The sequence below is a fragment of the Myxocyprinus asiaticus genome, chromosome 22, assembly GCF_019703515.2.
Source record: "Myxocyprinus asiaticus isolate MX2 ecotype Aquarium Trade chromosome 22, UBuf_Myxa_2, whole genome shotgun sequence".
Lineage (NCBI taxonomy): Eukaryota > Metazoa > Chordata > Actinopteri > Cypriniformes > Catostomidae > Myxocyprinus > Myxocyprinus asiaticus.
The window spans coordinates 17,032,260-17,052,816 of NC_059365.1; the positions used below are offsets into that span (position 1 = coordinate 17,032,260).

At 41.0% G+C, this 20,557-nt stretch overlaps 1 protein-coding gene across 1 annotated transcript; it reads right to left on the minus strand.

Annotated features, from left to right (window-relative positions):
• Positions 1-1,452: 1,452 nt before the first annotated feature.
• LOC127412937 (PDZ and LIM domain protein 3-like) lies at positions 1,453-19,967 on the minus strand. Its single transcript, XM_051649664.1, has 7 exons — positions 19,708-19,967; positions 8,117-8,268; positions 7,442-7,526; positions 6,412-6,599; positions 4,189-4,316; positions 3,215-3,326; positions 1,453-3,068 (listed from the first exon to the last, which is right to left on the minus strand). Exons 1-7 carry the CDS (start codon positions 19,798-19,800, stop codon positions 2,879-2,881), a joined length of 948 nt encoding a protein of 315 aa, XP_051505624.1. The 5' UTR covers positions 19,801-19,967; the 3' UTR covers positions 1,453-2,878.
• Positions 19,968-20,557: the final 590 nt, after the last annotated feature.

Consider the following 20,557-nt stretch of genomic DNA (forward strand, 5'->3'; position numbering starts at 1 on the left):
CCAGTCAAGCACACCAACACCATGGTCATTTAACCAACTTTTGGTGCTTTTGGCAGTGTGGGCAGGTGCCAAATCCTGATGGAAAATGAAATCAGCATCTTTAAAAAGCTGGTCAGCAGAAGGAAGCATGAAGTGCTCCAAAATTTCTTGGTAAACGGGTGCAGTGACTTTGGTTTTCCAAAAACACAATGGACCAACACCAGCAGATGACATTGCACCCCAAATCATCACAGACTGTGGAAACTTAACACTGGACTTCAAGCAACTTGGGCTATGAGCTTCTCCACCCTTCCTCCAGACTCTAGGACCTTGGTTTCCAAATGAAATACAAAACTTGCTCTCATCTGAAAAGAGGACTTTGGAACACTGGGCAACAGTCCAGTTCTTCTTCTCCTTAGCCCAGGTAAGACGCCTCTGACGTTGTCTGTGGTTCAGGAGTGGCTTAACAAGAGGAATACGACAACTGTAGCCAAATTCCTTGACATGTCTGTGTGTGGTGGCTCTTGATGCCTTGACCCCAGCCTCAGTCCATTCCTTGTGAAGTTCACCCAAATTCTTGAATCCATTTTGCTTGACAATCGTAAGGCTGCGGTTCTCTCGGTTGGTTGTGCATCTTTTTCTTCCACACTTTTTCCTTCCACTCAACTTTCTCTTAACATGCTTGGATACAGCACTCTGTGAACAGCCAGCTTCTTTGGCAATGAATGTTTGTGGCTTACCCTCCTTGTGAAGGGTGTCAATGATTGTCTTCTGGACAACTGTCAGATCAGCAGTCTTCCCCATGATTGTGTAGCCTAGTGAACCAAACTGAGAGACCATTTTGAAGGCTCAGGAAATGTTTGCAGGTGTTTTGAGTTGATTAGCTGATTGGCATGTCACCATATTCTAATTTTTTGAGATAGTGAATTGGTGGGTTTTTGTTAAATGTGAGCCAAAATCATCACAATTAAAAGAACCAAAGACTTAAACTACTTCAGTCTGTGTGCATTGAATTTATTTAATACACGAGTTTCACAATTTGAGTTGAATTACTGAAATAAATGAACTTTTCCACGACATTCTAATTTATTGAGATGCACCTGTATATTGGTCATATATTTATTATTATTATAATGTTGTTCTCTTAATTTAAAACAATGTACTTTTTTAAGAGATCTAATGTTAATAAATAATAAATACTTAGTTTATTAGCATCTAGAGATGTTACATTATACAGGTAGAGTTTAGTCATGTGTATCACTTTGCAGTAATACAGAGAATTGAGTCAAGACCACACTACTAGTTATTAAACATAAAAAATCTGTTTTTAAAAATCTTTAAACCAGTGAGGTACAGGCCAATTCAGAAAGTTGACCCAAGTGACCACAGCATTTATTTCACACATGTGGCTTGGATAAATAACTGTGAATAGCTTTGTCTATATTAGAAAAATTGTAGTCCCACAATTTACAATGTAGTAACACAATAAAACTTTATTCTTATTTGTTCTTAGAGGTGGCCTTAATTTACAGAGTGTAAGAAACACAAAATACAGCACAGGCAATATTGTACAATTTGTCATTTGGTTAAATGAAAAGTCAATATGTCCATGAAAAAAAAAGTATTCTTTACTGGGAAATGGATTGCATTGCATCTTTTTTTACTATGACCCACGCCCCATCAAACTTCTTTTACTCGCACAGTTTATGCATATTATTAAATACTAGCTTGTACATGAATAATGGGATATTTGACCCTGTGATAAGAGTAAAATTACCTTTCCTGCATATTTGGAGAATAATTTAAACCTAAATGGATTAGTTAGTGTTGAAATATAGGATTTCCTCAGCACAGATCCCTAATATTTAATATGAAAGAAGAGAAATGGGAGAGTTCACTCACTGCTTTTCAGTAGAGTGGAACATTAGAGATGAATTAAGGCCTTGAGAAAAAAAAAAGTGAATTCTAAAGCAGTCTTGCATTCCCCCTGATGTACTAAACCCCCCTCTGAAGTATGGATGTGTATTTTATCCTTACATTACCCAGATATTGGATTTTAATGGAACATCAAGAAATAATAAGTGTAAGCAATGAGAAGTTTTAAAATTTAAATCGTAGTCAAAGTTCACCCAAATATGAAAATTATGGCATTATTTCATATGACTTTCTTTTTTCTGCGGAACTCAAAAGATACATTTTAAAGAATGCCACAATCGCTGATTTCCATACAGTGGCAGTTGAAAGTGACTCACTTCAGTGGTTAGAAAATCAACCAAAAGTGTCATAAATGTAGTCCATGCACTCGTGTGTCATATTCCAAGTCTTCTGAAGGCATACGGTTACCCTATATGATGAACAGATGGAAATTCAAGTTGTTGTTCACTCTCAAATCAACTCGTAAACAGTGCTAATAACAGTGCTCGTAAACATCTCAAATATGGCTACATGTCAGTGATGTCAAACTTCATTGGTTCTTGCGCATCTCATGACCAAATGTCATGGAGTCATGACAGAAGAACCAATGAGGTTTGATGTTATTGACGTGTCGCCATATTTGAGCTTTACATTGTTTAGGAGTTGTTCAGTGACTGGATTTGAAAGTGAATAACAACTTAATTTTGATCTGTTAATCATACAAATTGATTTTAATCCTTTAGAAGATGGAATATGACGCTTTTGGGTGCTTTTTCAAGCTTTAAAGTGAGTCACTATTCACTATCAACTGCTATTGTGTGGAAATCAGCTATTGTGACATTTTAAAAATATATATCCTTTTGTGTTCAGTAGCAGAAAGAAAGTCATAAGTTTGAAATGAAAACAGGGTGAGTAAATAATGACAGAATTTTAATTTTTACGTGAAATTATTTAATATAAGTGATGTTTGAGTTGTGCTGTCCCTCTAAGCAGTGGGATATACGGTAATTAGGTCGTGTCCCTCAGTTGGAGCCATTCGGATTCGAGCATGGGTTTCACAGTACATCTGTCCATCCACAAAGAAGTAGCCCTTCTGCTTCATGTTCATGCCACAGTCTGAGCACACGAAACAGGCCGGGTGGCGGTACTTGTCACGGGCTTTCACCACTGGTCCACTGTTAGCCAGTTGTAGAAAAGGTTTAATGATTTTTTTTTTAGAATGCATGAACACAATACAGTGTAAAATAATTTTCTTGAAAATCAAAAAATATTCCTGAAGAAGACACCATCTGTGAGGTCTCCTGCTGAATGTTTTACTCACACAATGCCGTTGCCACATTTATCACAGAGAGGCAGCTTCTGCAATGAGGATGTGGCAGCTTGGGGCTTTGTCACTGGGGCCTTTACACTTCTAGTTACCAGGGGCTTTGTGCCTGAAGTATAAAAGAAAACCAAAACTGAAATCCATCTTGGAAATGTAAAATGATCCCTTAAATACACTCAGATGATTCCAGACCATTAAGAGCACAGCAGGCTTTGATTGGCGTCATCAGCATGATTGCTGTGGAGATTATTGAATGCAGCTCATCATGAGAAGTCAGACTGAGCCTGGAACAATGTTACTCCCAAGCATAACTGTACATTCTTAAAATATATATATGTAAGCATTACAACTCTGGTGTCTGCATCAGTGCTGCCAACTGTAATGTATGAACTCTTAAAGATTAGGATGTCACTGTAACAGAATTGAATTAAGAATGCCTTTTAAATTCCAAATCAATTCCTGAATTTAAACTTAATTTGAACTGAGGTAACAGACATTATGTTGAATTGTAATTCAACTTTGAATTAGAATTAAAATGGAAGAAGAATAAAAATGGAACAATATTCACATAACTGCTATGTCAGAATGCATTACCCACAAACATGATCATATACACACTGGGGTGTTTGCAGAAAAATAAGATGATTTTAGTAATCAGTGTTTGATTATTAATATATATTTCACTATATTTAACAAATTATTTGTTATTTTATGTACAGTACGATTGTGGAAGAACAGTTAATTTCCCATGAATACTGTCATTTTAAATGGAACCAAATACAGTTTCAGTATGTACTGTAATCAATAGATTCAAATGATATTGAGTAACATTTCTAAAATATTTAATCTTTTGTGTGACTGTGACTAATTTCTTTAAATCGCAGTTCAATAAATTCTGCTTTCATTCCAATTCTTAAATTCAGAATTTTGCCCAACCCTGCACTGTAATTTCACACATAATGGCAGCTCACCATCACTCTCTACATAGTCTTGCAAGGCCTTGAATGAGCCAGACTGGCGTGGTTCATGTGGCTGCTCATGGTCTTCCTGGAGCATACGGTACACATGGGAGTCTTCGATGGATGTCAGCGTTTTATGGCTGAAAACAGATAAATGGCTGAAGCTCCATCAATTGAAACCACTCATTCTAGGTTACTGTATACAAACAGTTTTAATGTTGGGACTCAAGTATAGTAACGCTATAGACACAGTAGTGCACAAACAAGTATTATGAGTATTAGACACTGGCTAAGAAAACAGTTGTAGATGCACATAAAATAACCTTCTTTGGAATAAATAGAATCAAAGTTATGAGTTTAAAACAAGTAAACTGTCAAAAGCATCTGTGAGAGCTCATATTTTTTGTTAAAAGGGCTTATATTTATTCTTCTGTATCAAAAAACTTAATTGAGCTGTAGAGTTGCCTACATTTTTTATTTTATCAGCGGGACGAATCTACGTGATTTTCTACAAAGTGTTTAAATCTTGTGGCTAAACTTAAAAAAATAAAAAATAAACAACTGTTTTAATGTTTGTGGAATGTCTTGCCCCATAGACTACCATAGTAAGTGCATTACTGTGAACATGATTTTTGCTTGTTTTTGCATACCAAGGGGCGAGTCAAAATTATTCTTGGTGGTAAAGAGGCTGTTGATCAAGCCTAACTTGTATCGACCACAGAACATTCTTTTAATCCACCAGGACCTTATTCAGCTTCGCTCACTATAGCAGTTCTGTGCAGTACATTTTAATGTGGCATAAAGCAAGCATGATGGAAACAAAGCTCTGGTTACCTGGGTGATGCCTGCCTGACTGCAGTGGACATCTGAGCCTGCTACAATGTATTTGAGACATTGTCTGCTGAGTATAATGCAATGGGGGAGTTATAAGGAGCAAGTCCCCAATTTTTGCTGGGGTTGGCAGCAGCATTGCACCCAGTTGATGGGGTGCCTGGCATTTGAGATACATTACCAAACAAACTGTGGGAGGCACTGTCACTGGAGTTGTCTAAGTTCACAAGAGTGTATAATAGCCAGGGAAACCAAACCAGGAAGCAATCAAATTACATAATGGTTGACCACAAAGGGGCAGGATTGTTCACAGAGAAGAGAAGGACAAACAAAACAGTAGGGAATGAAGTAGTTTAGAAACAAATATTTAGCAAGTATATTTTTACTAGAGTGGGGGGAATTCACTAAGAATTAATTGTGCCGCTGGTAGTGTCATTTATTTGCACTAGTCCTCTGCGTTGGTTTAGCGCCCGATTCACTAAAGAAATTATACAAATCCAAAAACTTAGTGCTGAGTCTGCATTTTAATATGCTTGACTACATAAATTGAATCCTGTGGTCTAGATATGTCCAGTTATAATGCTCTTCTCCATCATTTGAGCAATTGTAACACTAATTGCTGCAGTCGCTTTTCCTTTTACATAGAAAAAAGGTGTGTTTGCACTGAAAAGAATGACAATTCCTTAATTTAAATATGGTACAGCATCATTTCAGTGCATTTAGTGGCAGTTTAAGTTGGATTACAGGTCATTAGTAAAGAAGACGACTGTTATTGTGGGCTGAAATATCACACGCCAAAGTGGTGCAACTGTTTAGTGAATTCACCCCAGAATTTTTTTTAGCATTAGTGTTGCTTTTAAATAAATCTAAGCTAAATGAATTCTTAGTGGAATTAATGTAATGTGTAAATATGCAAATTATATTGTGATTATTTGACCATATGTCAGTACATGCCAGGGTACTGATAAGTCTAATGACCTCTTTTGGCTTGCAGATGTGAATGGCTTTGGTGTGACATTAAACCTGTGCTCAAAGTAATCAACTTCCTGTAAGAAATAAGGGAGGATGTTAATAGACAGTAAGAGGGGGGAGGTAAAGGAGCAGAAGCCTCCCAAGATCCAACAGTCCAGACCCAAATACATTTTTCTTTTGCTATCTGACTGCTACTTAATGATAGGGGATTACAGACGTTGCCTTTACATGTACATGTACATATATTGGTAAAATAAAACAGTCTATGCTTTTTTTTAATTTAATTTTATTTTATTTGGGCTGCAGGAAGACTTGTGAGAACTTCTGGAGGATCATAGTGTGTTTGACATTAGTGGCCATGCAGTCTTCATCAAGCAGAGGCAAGTAACTTAGGTGTCTCTATATGTTTGGGGTGATCCAACTGGCACTCACCCCTCAGGCTTTTCATGCATCAGACTCCGGATCTGTCCTTGCAGGGCGTCCTGGATGTTATCTGTAGAGTAGAGGCCTATGGGAGTGTTGTAGGTGGAGCTCACCACCTGCTTGTTGTCATCCAGGCTGGCAGCAGCCATAAAGGGCTGTGCTCTTCTGTTATGGCCTGTGCCAATAGGTTTATACTCCTGCATATGTAGGACAGATGGAGATGTTTTTTTTTTTCCTCTGAGGAATGCAAAATAATGTTCATGCTTTTTTTTTTCATCATACAACAAAAGCAGATTTTGACCAGGAAAAAACACCATAAAAGTAGTCTATATGACTTGTGCCCTATATTCCAAGTCTTCAGGATCCACACAATAACACAAAATGTCATTGGTGCTTACATGTTTCATATACGGTCACCAAGTTAGAATTCTTTTTTTTTTTTTTTTTTTTTTGAACGATACTTTTTGTGCTGCTTTGTCCTTTTTGGAGCTTGGCCTTATTGTTGTAAGGATAATAGCAGCTTGGAGATTTTTCAAAACATATGTCAAATGTAAAAAAACAAAACATTTAATATCAAATGGAAAACAAGAGAGTCATCCGGGTTTGGAACAACATGAGAGTGAGTAAATGACAGAATTTCCATTTTTGGGTGAACTATTCCTTTTAATTGTTTTTGAACCTTTTATATAGTTCAAGTGATTTAGGTATAATGATTCGTATGGTAAGAAAAAGCATACCCATATTAATTTTAATAAATGCACATTGCATGCAAGCCAATTTAAAACTTTACAAAAGCTTTTACAGCAGTTTCTTCAGCTATCATTAAACACTTGCACATGCTAAAAGCTTTTATTTTAATTACATGTGTCTTGTTAGACAAAGACAAAACTACTTTAGGTCAAACAAAACGATCTTTAACATGCTTCATGCACCACAGGATTTATGAAGTCCCATGTAAGCATCATACAAGCAGGTAAAAAAAAAAAAAACAGCAGCTACTGTATATTTCAAACTGATCTTTCCCCTCTGTTACACTTACTTGATTCTCTGCCTCTAAACTGATTTTGAATGGGTTCACTTTTCCCTCTTCTACAACTTGAGGAGACCAGAGTTTAGTTTCTGGCCTGCAACACATAGCGCACACTCAGTTAAACACAATGTACTCGCCTCCTGCGTGAAATCAGAAAAACATCAAAGAGCATTAAAGGCATGGCCTTGTCTAGAGATAGTACAGTAAAGTCAACAGCCAGGCATGTACAAGCCATGTGGTTTATCGGAAGGTTTTAGTCAAAAAGAAAGGAGACATTAAGCATGTACACTGCTGTCATAAAACTATGTGGGCAATAACAGACATTTTCATAACAAGTGGTAAAGACAAATTCTTTTGGGACTCAGTGGTTCCCAACCCTGTTCATGGAGGTCCCCCAGCACTGCATATTTTGTATCTCTCTTTTCTGACACACCCAGCTCAGCTCTTGGAGTCTCCACTAACGAGCTGATGAGTTGAATCAGGTGTGTTTGATTTGGGATATATCCAAAATGTGTGGTGTTGGGGGGTTTCCAGGAACAGGATTGGGAACCACTGCATCTAGCTAACAGTCCTCCCTCTGGATATTACTTATAAGGAAGGCAAGATAACATGATATAAAGTTGCTGAAAGATTCTTAACACTCTTTGTAACACTACCCTCTTTAATGAGAAAAGTTTCTGGTACCTCTCTATCTTGAGGAAAAGCTGATTGGTGGAGTCTTTGATCTTATTCTGAGCTTCAGCGTGAGTCATACCCTCTGCAGAAACTCCCTGGATTGTCAGGATGATGTCTCCTGGGCACAGATTGACTCGTGATGCTTTACTGCCTGGTGTCACCTGAAAACAAGGACCTTTTTAGTGCTCCTTCCAAATGGGAAATAAGAGTGATGCGGCATAGTGGCTAAAACGAAAGACTCTGGGCTTCAGTAAAGGGTTAAACTTTCACCATACGGAGTCATGTGACAAAACAACATGGTGCCGATCACGGCGGAGTTTGTCTTTGGGAGAAACGCCAACTGTTGTGTCCTATTATCTGGATACCCTGTACTGCCACTGGAGGCGCTAAGTAACATAGAGAATGGGTAGAAGAAGAAAAGTGAGTGAATTAGTGTTCACATGCAAAGTTGTGGTTCTCTGCAAATCACTCTTGGAACTGCAGTGTCTTTTATTCGAGTAAGTGGACTTAACACCAACAAAAGTACATCTGGTAAGAAACCTAATTAAGTTTTTACATTGAAACTAGGGTTGGGCACGAGTACTCGGGTACTTGGACATGGCAGCAATGATCGATCATGAAAACGATGATCGATAGTGATCACGCATGATGTGACTTTTCAATTAATTTGAAATCCAGTGACAATTACCTGACAACTAAACACACAAACAAAGAGAGAGCTTATTTTTAATTTTGAGATTGATTACTTTGTGGTTTTGAGGGATACATTGATTGTCAGAAACATCTCATAGCAACCAAGCTGATACAACACTGTATTTTAACCGTGTTTTGAACGCCTGTCTCTGCAAAACGTTTGCTAAACACGTTTTATTATCATTTCATGTAAGAATTTTGACTTGTTAATGGATATTATTTAATAAAAGTAAATGTTTGTCACTGACTGTAAACCTCCCTGCCCTGCGTGAAGTAACACGACGAAATGGGAGTTGAAGATTTCTGTATGAGTTTCCAAGTTAGATGTCCAATATAAAGTGTCATTCCATTGCACTTTCCCCAGTTGAAAGGTGGAAATTCAGACTCTCCGAGTTGGATGGAACGCTTCATGAATCACAGCAACAACAGTACAGAGCATCGCAGCTTTCCTCACAAGAGCGAACATTTGGGGGGGGACACACCAGGCGCGTGTGGCAGTGGACTCAATGCGCTGAAGCAACGCGTATACAGTAGGCGAGTGTTTCAAACAGCTAGACAGAGCTAAACAGACCGCAGCTAAATGGAACCCAATGCAGCGTCTTCAAACTGAACTTCAATTTAACATGCATATTAAAAACGCAATTGTTATGGCTACTCCTATTATTTGAAAATAGACGGTTCAGACAGTCACTAAAATAACTGGTGCGTGCTTTCAAAGATTACTACGGTAACCTGAAGGAAGAACAGACAGACGTGTGTTGGGCACATTCTTTCAGAGTTGGACAGCGAATCTTCACATAATGATAAAATATGGAGTTAGGATAAAAATAAGGTGCATTTTGAACTGTTCTTAGACCAGTGCAGACAGACAACACACTGGAGGTTAAGTCATTCACTAAATAGGGAACAAGCGTGCATCCTTGATGTTGTAGGTCTCTGGACTATTAATTTAAATACTCTTTTGTTTCTAACCATATGTATAAGCGGTTTTAGCAACAATATCATTAAAATAATAATTAGGCAAAATGTTTTTACAAATCGATTTCCACTGAATATAAAGATACTGTTTTTCACCCATTTAACCGTTGTTGAAGTGTGCTCAAGCTCACAGTTCATTGTTCTGTACTTTCTGCACGTCATTTAGAACATTTACTTTGATAAAAGTATCTGATAAATGTTTACTTGCTAAATATGCCAGATCTTCTTTATAGAAGAAACTATGTGATTAAGAAGAATCCAGTTCTTAGGATCGGATGTTTCAAAGACTTTCTTTCGAAGACACCAAAATAATGCAGCAAACCATGAAGTAGTTTAGACGTAAACACCAAGAAACTGGTAGAAACAATTGCCTTTAGTTATCTGTTGACCCACTCTGGGTTTGAAGTAGGCTAAAAATAGTGCAGCATGGATGTGTCAATCAGGGCTCTGTCTCGCCCTCAGTGGGAACATAGTCAGGCTTATTGGTGGCATGATGATGTGACTGCTCTGGCATTCGCCCTGCTGCCCGGTGTTTTCTCCCCTCTCCTTCTGTCATCTTCTCTTTCATTAATGGTATCTGACATCATCCCTTATTGCTCTCATCTTGGCAGGCTCATTTTCTTAGGTATTCTCCTCCTCCCCCTAGTCGTTTATCTCATCACCTCATCCTGTGTGGAGGCCTCACTCTACCTGTCTCCTGACTCAGCTGGTCTATTATATCCTTACACCGCTGACCCATATCTCCTAGTTAAGTCTGCCTCTTGAGACTGGAAGATTTATACCAGTTCAAGTCATGCCCGTTATTTAAGACCAAAGGGTTCAGTTTTCCATCATCAGTGTTTAATGTCCTGAAGATTTGTGATGTTTTATTCCATACTCATAATTTATTGACCGATGAAGCTAGCAGTGATTAAACCTCTGACTTTCCCTTCAAATAACAGTCACAGTGCAGTATATCATTTCCTGTCAGTTTCTTCACTTTGTGTACACAACAGAGCTATCATGTATGCCCACCTGTATTTTCTGTGGCAAGCATTTATGGCCTCAGAGTACACCATAAATTATAATTGATCCCTGGCCATATTTAAGGCAACTTCTCTGCTACAAAGTATGCAAAAAGCAATATGTCAAATTAGTTGGATATCCAAATACTCAATATTTATGTTACAGTAGGCAAACAATACATGAATGATGTATTGCATCTGCTGAGATTCTGAAATGTGCAACCAGTGGATGCTTTTTGATATTCAAAAGTTTTGAAAGTTAAATAAATTAATGGAGAATGGTGATCCGAATGGCTATTTTCAAGTGTAAGTGGTAGTCTACAGTAGGCACCGAGACAATTGTTCTTGCTGGTTACATTGTACTACTTTAACAACTGCCAAGTAAATTGTTTATGCAGTTATTGTTAGTATATCATAGCCCAAAGAACACTTTAGTATAAACAGAAACATGAATATAACGTCATGGTTACTTGTGTAACCTCCGTTCCCTGATGGAGGGAACTAGACGTTATGTCGATGTAGTGACACTAGGGGTCACTCTTGGGAGCCCGAGACACCTCTGGTCTTTGATAAAAGGCCAATGAAAATTGGCGAGTGGTATTTGCATGCCACTCCCCCGGACATACGGGTATAAAAGGAGCTGGTATGCAACCACTCATTCAGGTTTTATGCTGAGGAGCCGATATAAGGTCCGGCCATTTCAGCAGGTAGTTCAGTGTTGTGGCAGGAGGGACACAACGTCTCATTCCCTCCATCAGGGAACGGAGGTTACACAAGTAACCATGACATTCCCTATCTGTCTGTCACTCACTCGACGTTGTGTCGATGTAGTGACACTAGGGGTCCCTATGCGAAACGCCACAATTGGCTGAACTGTGTTACGTGTACTGGCAGTGTGTGGTGGGCAGACTACTGTGTGCCTCATAGCCAGCACACCAGGTCGACACGTAACCTCCCCCAACATAGTGATGAGTGTCGAACGGCCCTTTTTGGGGACAAGTCGACTACCTAAGAGATAGAGACAGGCTTAACCCAGTCGTGGCCTCTTTTCCCCTTCTCTTTTTTCCACTCCCTAAAAAAGAAGGGGGATTATCTGACTGGGCCGCCAGGTGTAGTCGGGGGTGTCCCTCCTAAGGGGAAGACACAGCAGAGACCACACCTCGCCCAAAGAGAGGGGAGGATATTTAGGTGGAAGGATATGTCACATGGTCTTTCCAACCATGTGGAGAGTCTTCAAGGTAGATCCTGCCCAATGGGGGAGGAGTTACTACAAACATGGAGACTGGGGTAGAGGGCCTCTGCCCAAGGAAGATGCAGTTTGCCAACAGGGAAACGAATTAGCAGAAGATATATATCGCATGGGGTTAGCCTTACAGGGAACCGCCACATGCGGAGCACCTACCCCAGAACAGGACTCTTAGTTAGCACGTGTATTGGGCCGGCAGCAAATCTCTCCGAAAACTCGACTGCCACAGGGCTCGGAGGAAGTCAACCAGGGAACAAACTTGTGAACACTACTGGGAATTAATGGCACATGTCTTCAGCTCAAAAGGAGGTGGAAGGCGCTATGTGCAAGCGATACACCCGGCCGGCTATCCCGGGCTTATCCGCTTGTGTTGCGTGCCACTACCTTGGATGAAACCGGTTCCACCCGGAGGTTGTAGAACCTTGCAAAGGTGTTGGGTGTTGCCCAGCCCGCTCCTCTGCAAATGTCTGTTAGAGAGGCACCTCTGGCCAGGGCCCAGGAAGCCGCTACACCCCTGGTAGAATGGGCTCATAGCCCTACCAGGGGCGGCATGTCCTGAGTGAGATATACCATAGTTATGGCATCAATGAGCCAGTGGGTGATCCTCTGCTTGGAGACAGTGCTTCCTTTCCGCTGTGCACCAAGGCAGACAAAGAGCTGCTCAGAGATTCTAAAGCTCTGTGTGCAATCCAAATAGATGCGTAAAGCTCACACCAGACACAGCAACGACAGGGCTGGGTCTGCCTCCTCCTGGGGCAATGCTTGCAGGCTCACCACCTGGTCCCTAAAAGGGGTGGTGAGAACCTTGGGCACATAGCCCGGTCGGGGTCTCAGGATCACGTGAGAGTAACCCGGACCGAACTCCAGGCACGTTTTGCTGACAGAGAACGCTTGCAGGTCTCCTACCCTCTTGATGGAAGTGAGCGCAGTCAGGAGGGCAGTTTTCAAGGAGAGCGCCTTAAGCTCGGCTGACTGCAAAGGCTCAAAGGGGGCTCTCTGTAGACCCTGAAGAACTACAGAGAGTTCCCATGAGGGAACGAGGTGCGGTCTGGAGGGATTCAGCCTCCTGGTGCCTCTTAGGAACCTGATGATCAGGTCGTGCTTCCCTAAGGACTTACCGTTGACTGCATCATGGTGTGCTGCTATGTCGGCAACGTACACCTTCAAGGTGGAAGGGGACAGCCTCCCTTCCAACCTCTCCTGCAGGAAGGAAAGCACTGATCCAACTGCGCATCTCTGGGGGTCTTCGTGTCGGGAAGAACACCACTTAGCGAACAGACACCACTTAAAGGCATACAGGTGCCTCGTAGAGGGGGCCCTAGCCTGAGTGATCATGTCTACCACTGAGGTCTGGTTGCGGGTGCCAGAGGGTGCCCTGTCCCTGAGAAAGAAGGTCCTTCCTCAGGGGAATTCGCCAGGGGGGAGCTGTTGCGAGGAGCGTGAGGTCCAAGAACCACATCTGGGTGGGCCAGTAGGGTGCTACCAGGATGACCTGCTCCTCGTCCTCCCTGACCTTGCACAGGGTCTGTGCAAGCAGGCTCACTGGGGGAAACACATATTTGCGTAGGCCAGGGGGCCAGCTGTGTGCCAGCGCATCTATGCTGAGGGGAGCCTTGGTGAGGGTGTACCAGAGCAGGCAGTGGGAGGATTCTTGGGAGGCAAACAGGTCCACCTGTGCCTGTCCGAATGGACTCCAAATCAGCTGGACCGCCTGAGGGTGGAGTCTCCACTCTCCCCTGAGGGTAACCTGCCATGACAGCGCATCTGCTGTAGTGTTGAGGTTGCCCAGGATGTGAGTGGCTCGCAGCGACTTGAAGTGCTGCTGACTCCAGAGGAGGAGACGGCAGGCGAGTTGTGACATATAACGAGAGCGCAGACCGCCTTGGCGGTTGACATATGCTACCGTAGCCATGTTGTCTGTCCGAACTAACACGTGCTTGCCCTGGATCATCGGCCGGAACCTCCGCAGGGTGAGCAGAATTGCCAACAATTCGAGGCAGTTGATGTGCCAATGCAGTCGCGGACCCGTCCAGAGGCCGGCAGCTGCGCACCTATTGCAAACAGCTCCCCAGCCTGTTTTGGAGGCGTCTGTCATGACCATGCCGCGCCTGGAGACCAGTTCTAGAGGAACACTTGCCCGTAGAAACGAGAGGTCAGGAGGCTGAAAAGACGGTGACAGACCTCCGTCTGCTGCTTCACCGCCGAGAACTGCTGGGCAAAGTCCTCGACGGTGTCGCCGAATAGGCCAGCCTGGGAAATGGGGGCAGCAAGGAACCGTGTCTTGTTGGCCTCGCCCATCTCGACCAGGTTGAGCCAACGGTGGCACTCCTGGACCACTAGTGTGGCCATTGTCCGCCCGAGAGACCGCGCTGTGACTTTCGTCGCTCGGAGAGCGAGGTCGGTCACCGAGCGCAGTTCCTGCATTAAATCTTGGGCGGAACTACCCTCGTGCAGTTCTTTCAACGCCTTGGCTTGGTGGACCTGCAGGAGAGCCATGGCGTGCAGGGCAGAGGCGGCTTGTCCAGCAGCGCTGTAGGCTTTAGCCGTCAGGGATGACGTGAGCCTACAGGGCTTGGACGGGAGCTTAAGGCGTCCACGCCAGGTGGCGGCGCTCTGCGGGCATAGGTGCACCGCGAGCGCCTTATCCACCGGGGGAATCGCCGTATAGCCCCTGGCCGCCCCGCCATCGAGGGTAGTGAGAGCGGGGGAACTGCGGAGTCGGGGCCGGGCAGTAAAAGGTGCCTGCCACGATTTCGTCAGCTCCTCGTGCACTTCCGGGAAGAATGGCAATGGAGCGGGGCGTGGCTGCTTTTCTTACGAAAGCAAGCCGCGACCGCAACGTTGCCATGGTCATGTTCTCGCAATGAGAACATGAACCATCCACAAACGCTGCCTCCATGTGGGTCGCGCCCAGACACGAAAGACAGCGATCATGACCATCCGAAGTTGAGAAATAATGACCGCAACCAGGAATAACACACAATCGGAAAGGCATCTTTAAAAAGACGCGTCTTTAAAAAGACGTTCCGTGTGTGCCGCTCTTTTAGAGAAATATATACTCTTTTAGAGGAAAAAAGCTCTTTCAGAAAATATATTCTCTTGTTTTTCTGCCGAAGCGCCCAGGGGTGTTCTCTGCAGTGCACCAGTGCAGAGGAGGGAGAAGCTGCTGAAATGCGCCGTCAGATCCAGCAGAGGTGAATGAACAGTAGGATTCAGCTCAATGAGCATGACCGTTCGGCTCTGAAGAGAAAATCTGAATGAGTGGTTGCATACCAGCTCCTTTTATACCCGTATGTCCGGGGGAGTGGCATGCAAATACCACTCGCCAATTTTCATTGGCCTTTTATCAAAGACCAGAGGTGTCTTGGGCTCCCAAGAGTGACCCCTAGTGTCACTACATCGACAAACGCTAAATGACTACGTAGGATGATGATATATAACAATCATTGACATTTTTAATTCAACAGTATAATTTACAATGTCTGATTTGGCATCACATAAAAAGCACCATCTGTGCTGACATGCCCACATTGGTAGAGGCTAATATTACCCAAATAAAAAATTAGGACTTATAGAATGACAAAAGAGGCACCTTGTAGGCATTAATACATGCATGATTACAGATGGTAGTAGTACAAAGAAACCACACACATTCTATATTAGTCACCAGTATTTCTCTGCTGGAAGACATGACATTCATTTATATATTTAGCTCTTAGGTTCTGGGACAGACATAAACCTCAATCAGAAACATGCTTGTTTTAATCCATTTAAATTAGCTTTTTGTTGCTTTTTGATTAAGGCATTAGCTAGGATTGACAAATAAACCTAATTGGTTTATTTTAAGAATGACATCATTGCATTCAACTGAATCCTCAAGCCTAGCTCATCTGTAGTAAGCTGGTGCAATACCAAGAAAGTACCATGGTATTGTCTTTGTTTTTTTTGTTTTTTTTTTCAGGTGGAACATACCATGGGATTTGTTGAAGTACTTTGGAGTATCATGTAAATACCATGGTATATGAATATGGTACGCATTTAATACCATAATACAGGGGTATTCAGTTCAAGTTCCAGGAGGTCTGGTCTCTAGATTTCCTTTCCAGCAATGGTCCAGACAATAACTTACACGGTGTTAGTAGTCAGTATAGCTATGAAATGACATAAGGAATGCTCTTTTTTTTTAAAAATAGTAGGCTTAACTGTAAATTTCCAAGTTGGTAGTAATAGTACTTTGTAAAAAAAAACAAAACAAAAAAAAAAAACATCAAAGTCAAAATAGTCTCTTTAAAACTGAGCAAGGATTAGGACATTGGGGCTCCAGAGACAAAGCCAAATTGGTGGGGTTTGAGGGATCTTCTACCAAAAGATTAAAAGATTTCAATGAGTTCATCAGTCAAGAGTACTTTGGTATAAATATTAAAAGATAAAATCAACTGTTCATTTTGAAGCTGAATGACAACAGTTCAGTATTTGTGTTTGAATATTTTTATATACTCAAGGGTCATAGGGGGCCTTGTGACTATTAAGGAAATATATTGTTTGGGGGTTCAGTGTCCCCTGAGAGAATTTTTTGAAAATGTAAAAATCTGAATGGGCCATTTTTATATTTTCCTTAAAATGGAAATCTACCAACAACAAACAATGTACAGCACAAAAGTGAAGTGTAAAAATACTGTTAGCTAAAGTTAAGTAGGCCTATAAATGGTCAGACTATCAAATAATGGAAACGTTCTCATGAGAACTCCAATATGCTGCTAGTAAAATCAAACGATCGTGCCATTTATGCGAGAGATGATCTTTGATTAATTTTCATAAAAATAATCTGTTTGTGAAAGGCCCGAAACATGCTGAATAATAAAGCGAATTTTAGACGGAAAAAAACGTAATAGTTTAAAGGCGCTCTGGAAGCACACTGTCCTGTCACAAACCTGGTTTATCTGAACGGATTCAGGGCCATTTCTAGGCATAGGCGAACTAGGGCACCTAGGGCTTCACCTGCTGGGAGGGGGGCGCCAGAGAGGAGGCTGCCACAACACACCCAAACGGGGGCAGCAATAGGGATCTCGCCTAGGGTTCCAGAATGTTCTGAAATGACCCTGGTTGGATTCATTTCAGACACATGAAGTTGAATTCACTTCGCTTCATTATCGTTTTCTGCAGTGTGTTTTACGAAAGGTGCCAGTATCCATCTATATTGCTGCTCACTATATTTCTCTGCTATGGTCTACTGTCGTTATAATAACCGCATCTGCAGCTATGCGCGCAGCGTGCGAAAGGGTATAAATGAAGTGTGTTCTGTAAAAGAGAAAAGTATTAGAGGATACAGCGCTGAAAGATCAGTGCTATCTGTGCCCGAGCACTTGCCCTGTACACAGCTCCGTTGTTTTGTCGCGCTGATCACTTGAAATATAGAAACGGTGAAATGGAGCAGCAAATGTCAAGATGTTTCGCGGTCCGGATGGAACCAAGCCGAGGTCCGGACCTGGACCGCGGTCTGCTATTTGGTGACTACTGCCATAGTATATTTTAAAGTTTCATGGTATTATCATCTGATACCATAACTGTTCCATGGTACTGCCACTGTACTTTTTTTTTTTGCACCTGATGTTCTGCTTCTAATCAAAGACCATGAAGACTTTTTATATTTTATGAGGATGTGTCCTATTTCTGCTATGTTATTTTGAATAATTTATCGTGAATGTCAGAACTAGCTTTCCACTAAGAACATACTTTATTATCATGATCAAAGAGCTCCTGTTGATGAGACTGAGCTACTAATTATACTGATACATTCCATGCATTAGAATACTGCAGTTCCTCTGAGCAATGGAGCTTATTTTTTTGTTCTAACACAGACCTGGATAAAAGACATGAGAAGGAAACAGATCTCATTATGTAACTGCAATGTAGCTACATTACATACCATTTCTCCCAGCCAGACTCCCTACAGAGTTCTTAAGAGAGACATAATAAAGACAACAAGTTAGCCGAGAGGGTGTGCAGTATCTTTCTTTATAAGGAAAATTCATAGTTTTTGTGAGGAGCCTTCGCCAAAGTGCATAAATTGTCCTGTTGCTGAGCTTGAATTCTCTCAGTCATCTAGCCCTCGATTGTACCCTCCTCTTCTTCAGTTCAAAATAACCATTGATCAAATAGATGAACACCATCTTTTTTAAGGAAGTAGGCCTATTAGTTAGTTTTAGACATTTATAAATTATATAAAAATTTTCTAGATGGTACTACAATGATTTCTTAAATTAGATATTTGTCCAGTTCATCTCACACATGTCACTGTCAGTAAGTGCTCATTTAACCTTTAACCTCTTCTGTTGGCACACATGTTGATGCTTCATCATCTGTTTAAAATACTATTGGACCAAGAGCTTTGTGACTCATTCAGACAACAGGTGTAGAGATCCCCACTGGAGCTAAGCACTAGATGTGTGTATTTTTGTGAATGTGCATGTGTTGAAGTGTGTCTGTCCTTGTCTTTTTGTGTGTATTAGTGACTAGAAGAGTGAATGCCTTGCAGTTAACGTAGTATATAATTTTAGAAACAGCCGTAAAATATATATAAATAACGCTTCAATGTAAAAGCTAATTTTTGAACAGTGTTGGGGAAGCTACTTTGAAACTGTAGCTTCTCAAGCTAAGCTAATCATAGCTTGAAGTAGTTAAACTCAAGTCAAATCAAGCTACTCTTAAAATTTGTAAAAAAAAAAAAAAAAAAAAAAAAAATTACTCAGCAACACTACATCTTTTTTTAATCTATTTTTATATTTAATAATCAGATTTAATTTAATTCAGAAGATCTAAATTAGGATGGCAACATTAAATTGAACATAAATACAACATATATTTATACTAAATATAATTTATACTAAATTGAACATTGAACATTAATTTATAAAATATTTTATAAATATTTCTCTTCAAAAAAGAAGATGCATTGACTTCTGCACAGGGCCTCAAGTGAACCATTGTTTTGTTTATTTGACCTGGTTCATTTACATGAACTGTCCGAATGAACCGATTACCTAAAATTAATTGGACTTCCAAACACTTTGTATAAGTGAATGGGTGAAGTGTTTATTTTAATTGGTTTATTTATATGAACCACCTGAGCGAATCGACTCACTTAAATGCTTTGGGCTTTTTACTGCGTTCACAAAATGTAGTGTACTTGTTGAAAAAATAAGCTTGTTACTGGAACCATTACATTATAATTTTTTAATTATCTGAACTAATGTCATGCTACTGAAAAGTGTAGTTATCATTGGACGATGTTGCCACATGTAAACAATATGCCATCTTAACCTGTATTTGGTTTGTATGCACTACCATACTAAATCATATAAAGAGAGATAAAAACTGGGTAAATTAAACTAACATGGAAATTCTCTGGGAAATAATTCCATGACAACAACAGATGTTTCTAAATTTGAATGTCAGTTTGACCTTCTGATTCTAAAAATATTTCTCTTTCTCACTCTACTCCCCAGTTATGTCTAATGTGAGGTCCTGGGAATGTTTTGCTGTTTTTTATTTTATTTAAAAAAAAAAAAATTATCTACCCACTGGTTTCTCATGCCCATGGTTGTGTTTCCCAGCATCAAAGGCGTCATTATCTGTGAGTGGAATCTGTGAAGCAGCATAAAATGTAGACTTTCACTTACCCGAGTTATGGTCAACGGCTGGTTGAAGTCTTTGCCTCCTGAAAGCCGAAATCCCCAAGGGGCTGGCCCATCCAGCACCACGTTTTGTGGCATTTCTGTCTTTTCTTTACCTTCTTTCCCAAAGTTGATCTTCTTAGTTCTTCAGTACGGTCTCTTTTTATTTGTGGGCAGAAGAACTGCAGCCAGAACAAAATAATCAGCTCTGTCCCGCCTACCCTGAACCAATCACTCACTCAACCATGATTGGAAGTCAGTGCCTGTCTGTGAATCCCTTTTTAGTGTGTGGGGTTAGTGAATGAAAGAAAGATGATGCCAGGATGCCACACCTATGAGTGAGGTCATAGGGTAGACTGAGGGTTTACACTGATACATGTCCACCTCCCTTCTCTATCTTTCTGTGTGTGGAACAAACTCACACAAACTCTCTCTCTCACACACACACACACGCACGCACGCACGCACGCACACACACACTGGTGGTTTACGAGGACTCTCCAAAGACATAATGATTTTTACCCTGTACAAATGTACTATTAAGTCCCCAAACTGTAACATTACCCCTAAACCTAAGCATCACTGAAACCTTGTGGCATTTAAAAAAAAAAAAAAAGATTGTTTAGTATGTTTGTTTTTTTTAAGCCGTTTGAATTAGTCGATAACTAAAATGATCCACCAGTGAATCTCTCCACTCTGTCATCACTTTGTCTTGTGTCTAGATTTTTCTTACCTTACCTCTGGCCAGACACTCCGTCATGAAATCAAGATTGTGTGTTGAGTCAGAGCTTTTGCTGCTGATGAGCAAATTATGAACTATTTACAGAGCACACTAACAGAACCATATCATGTCATG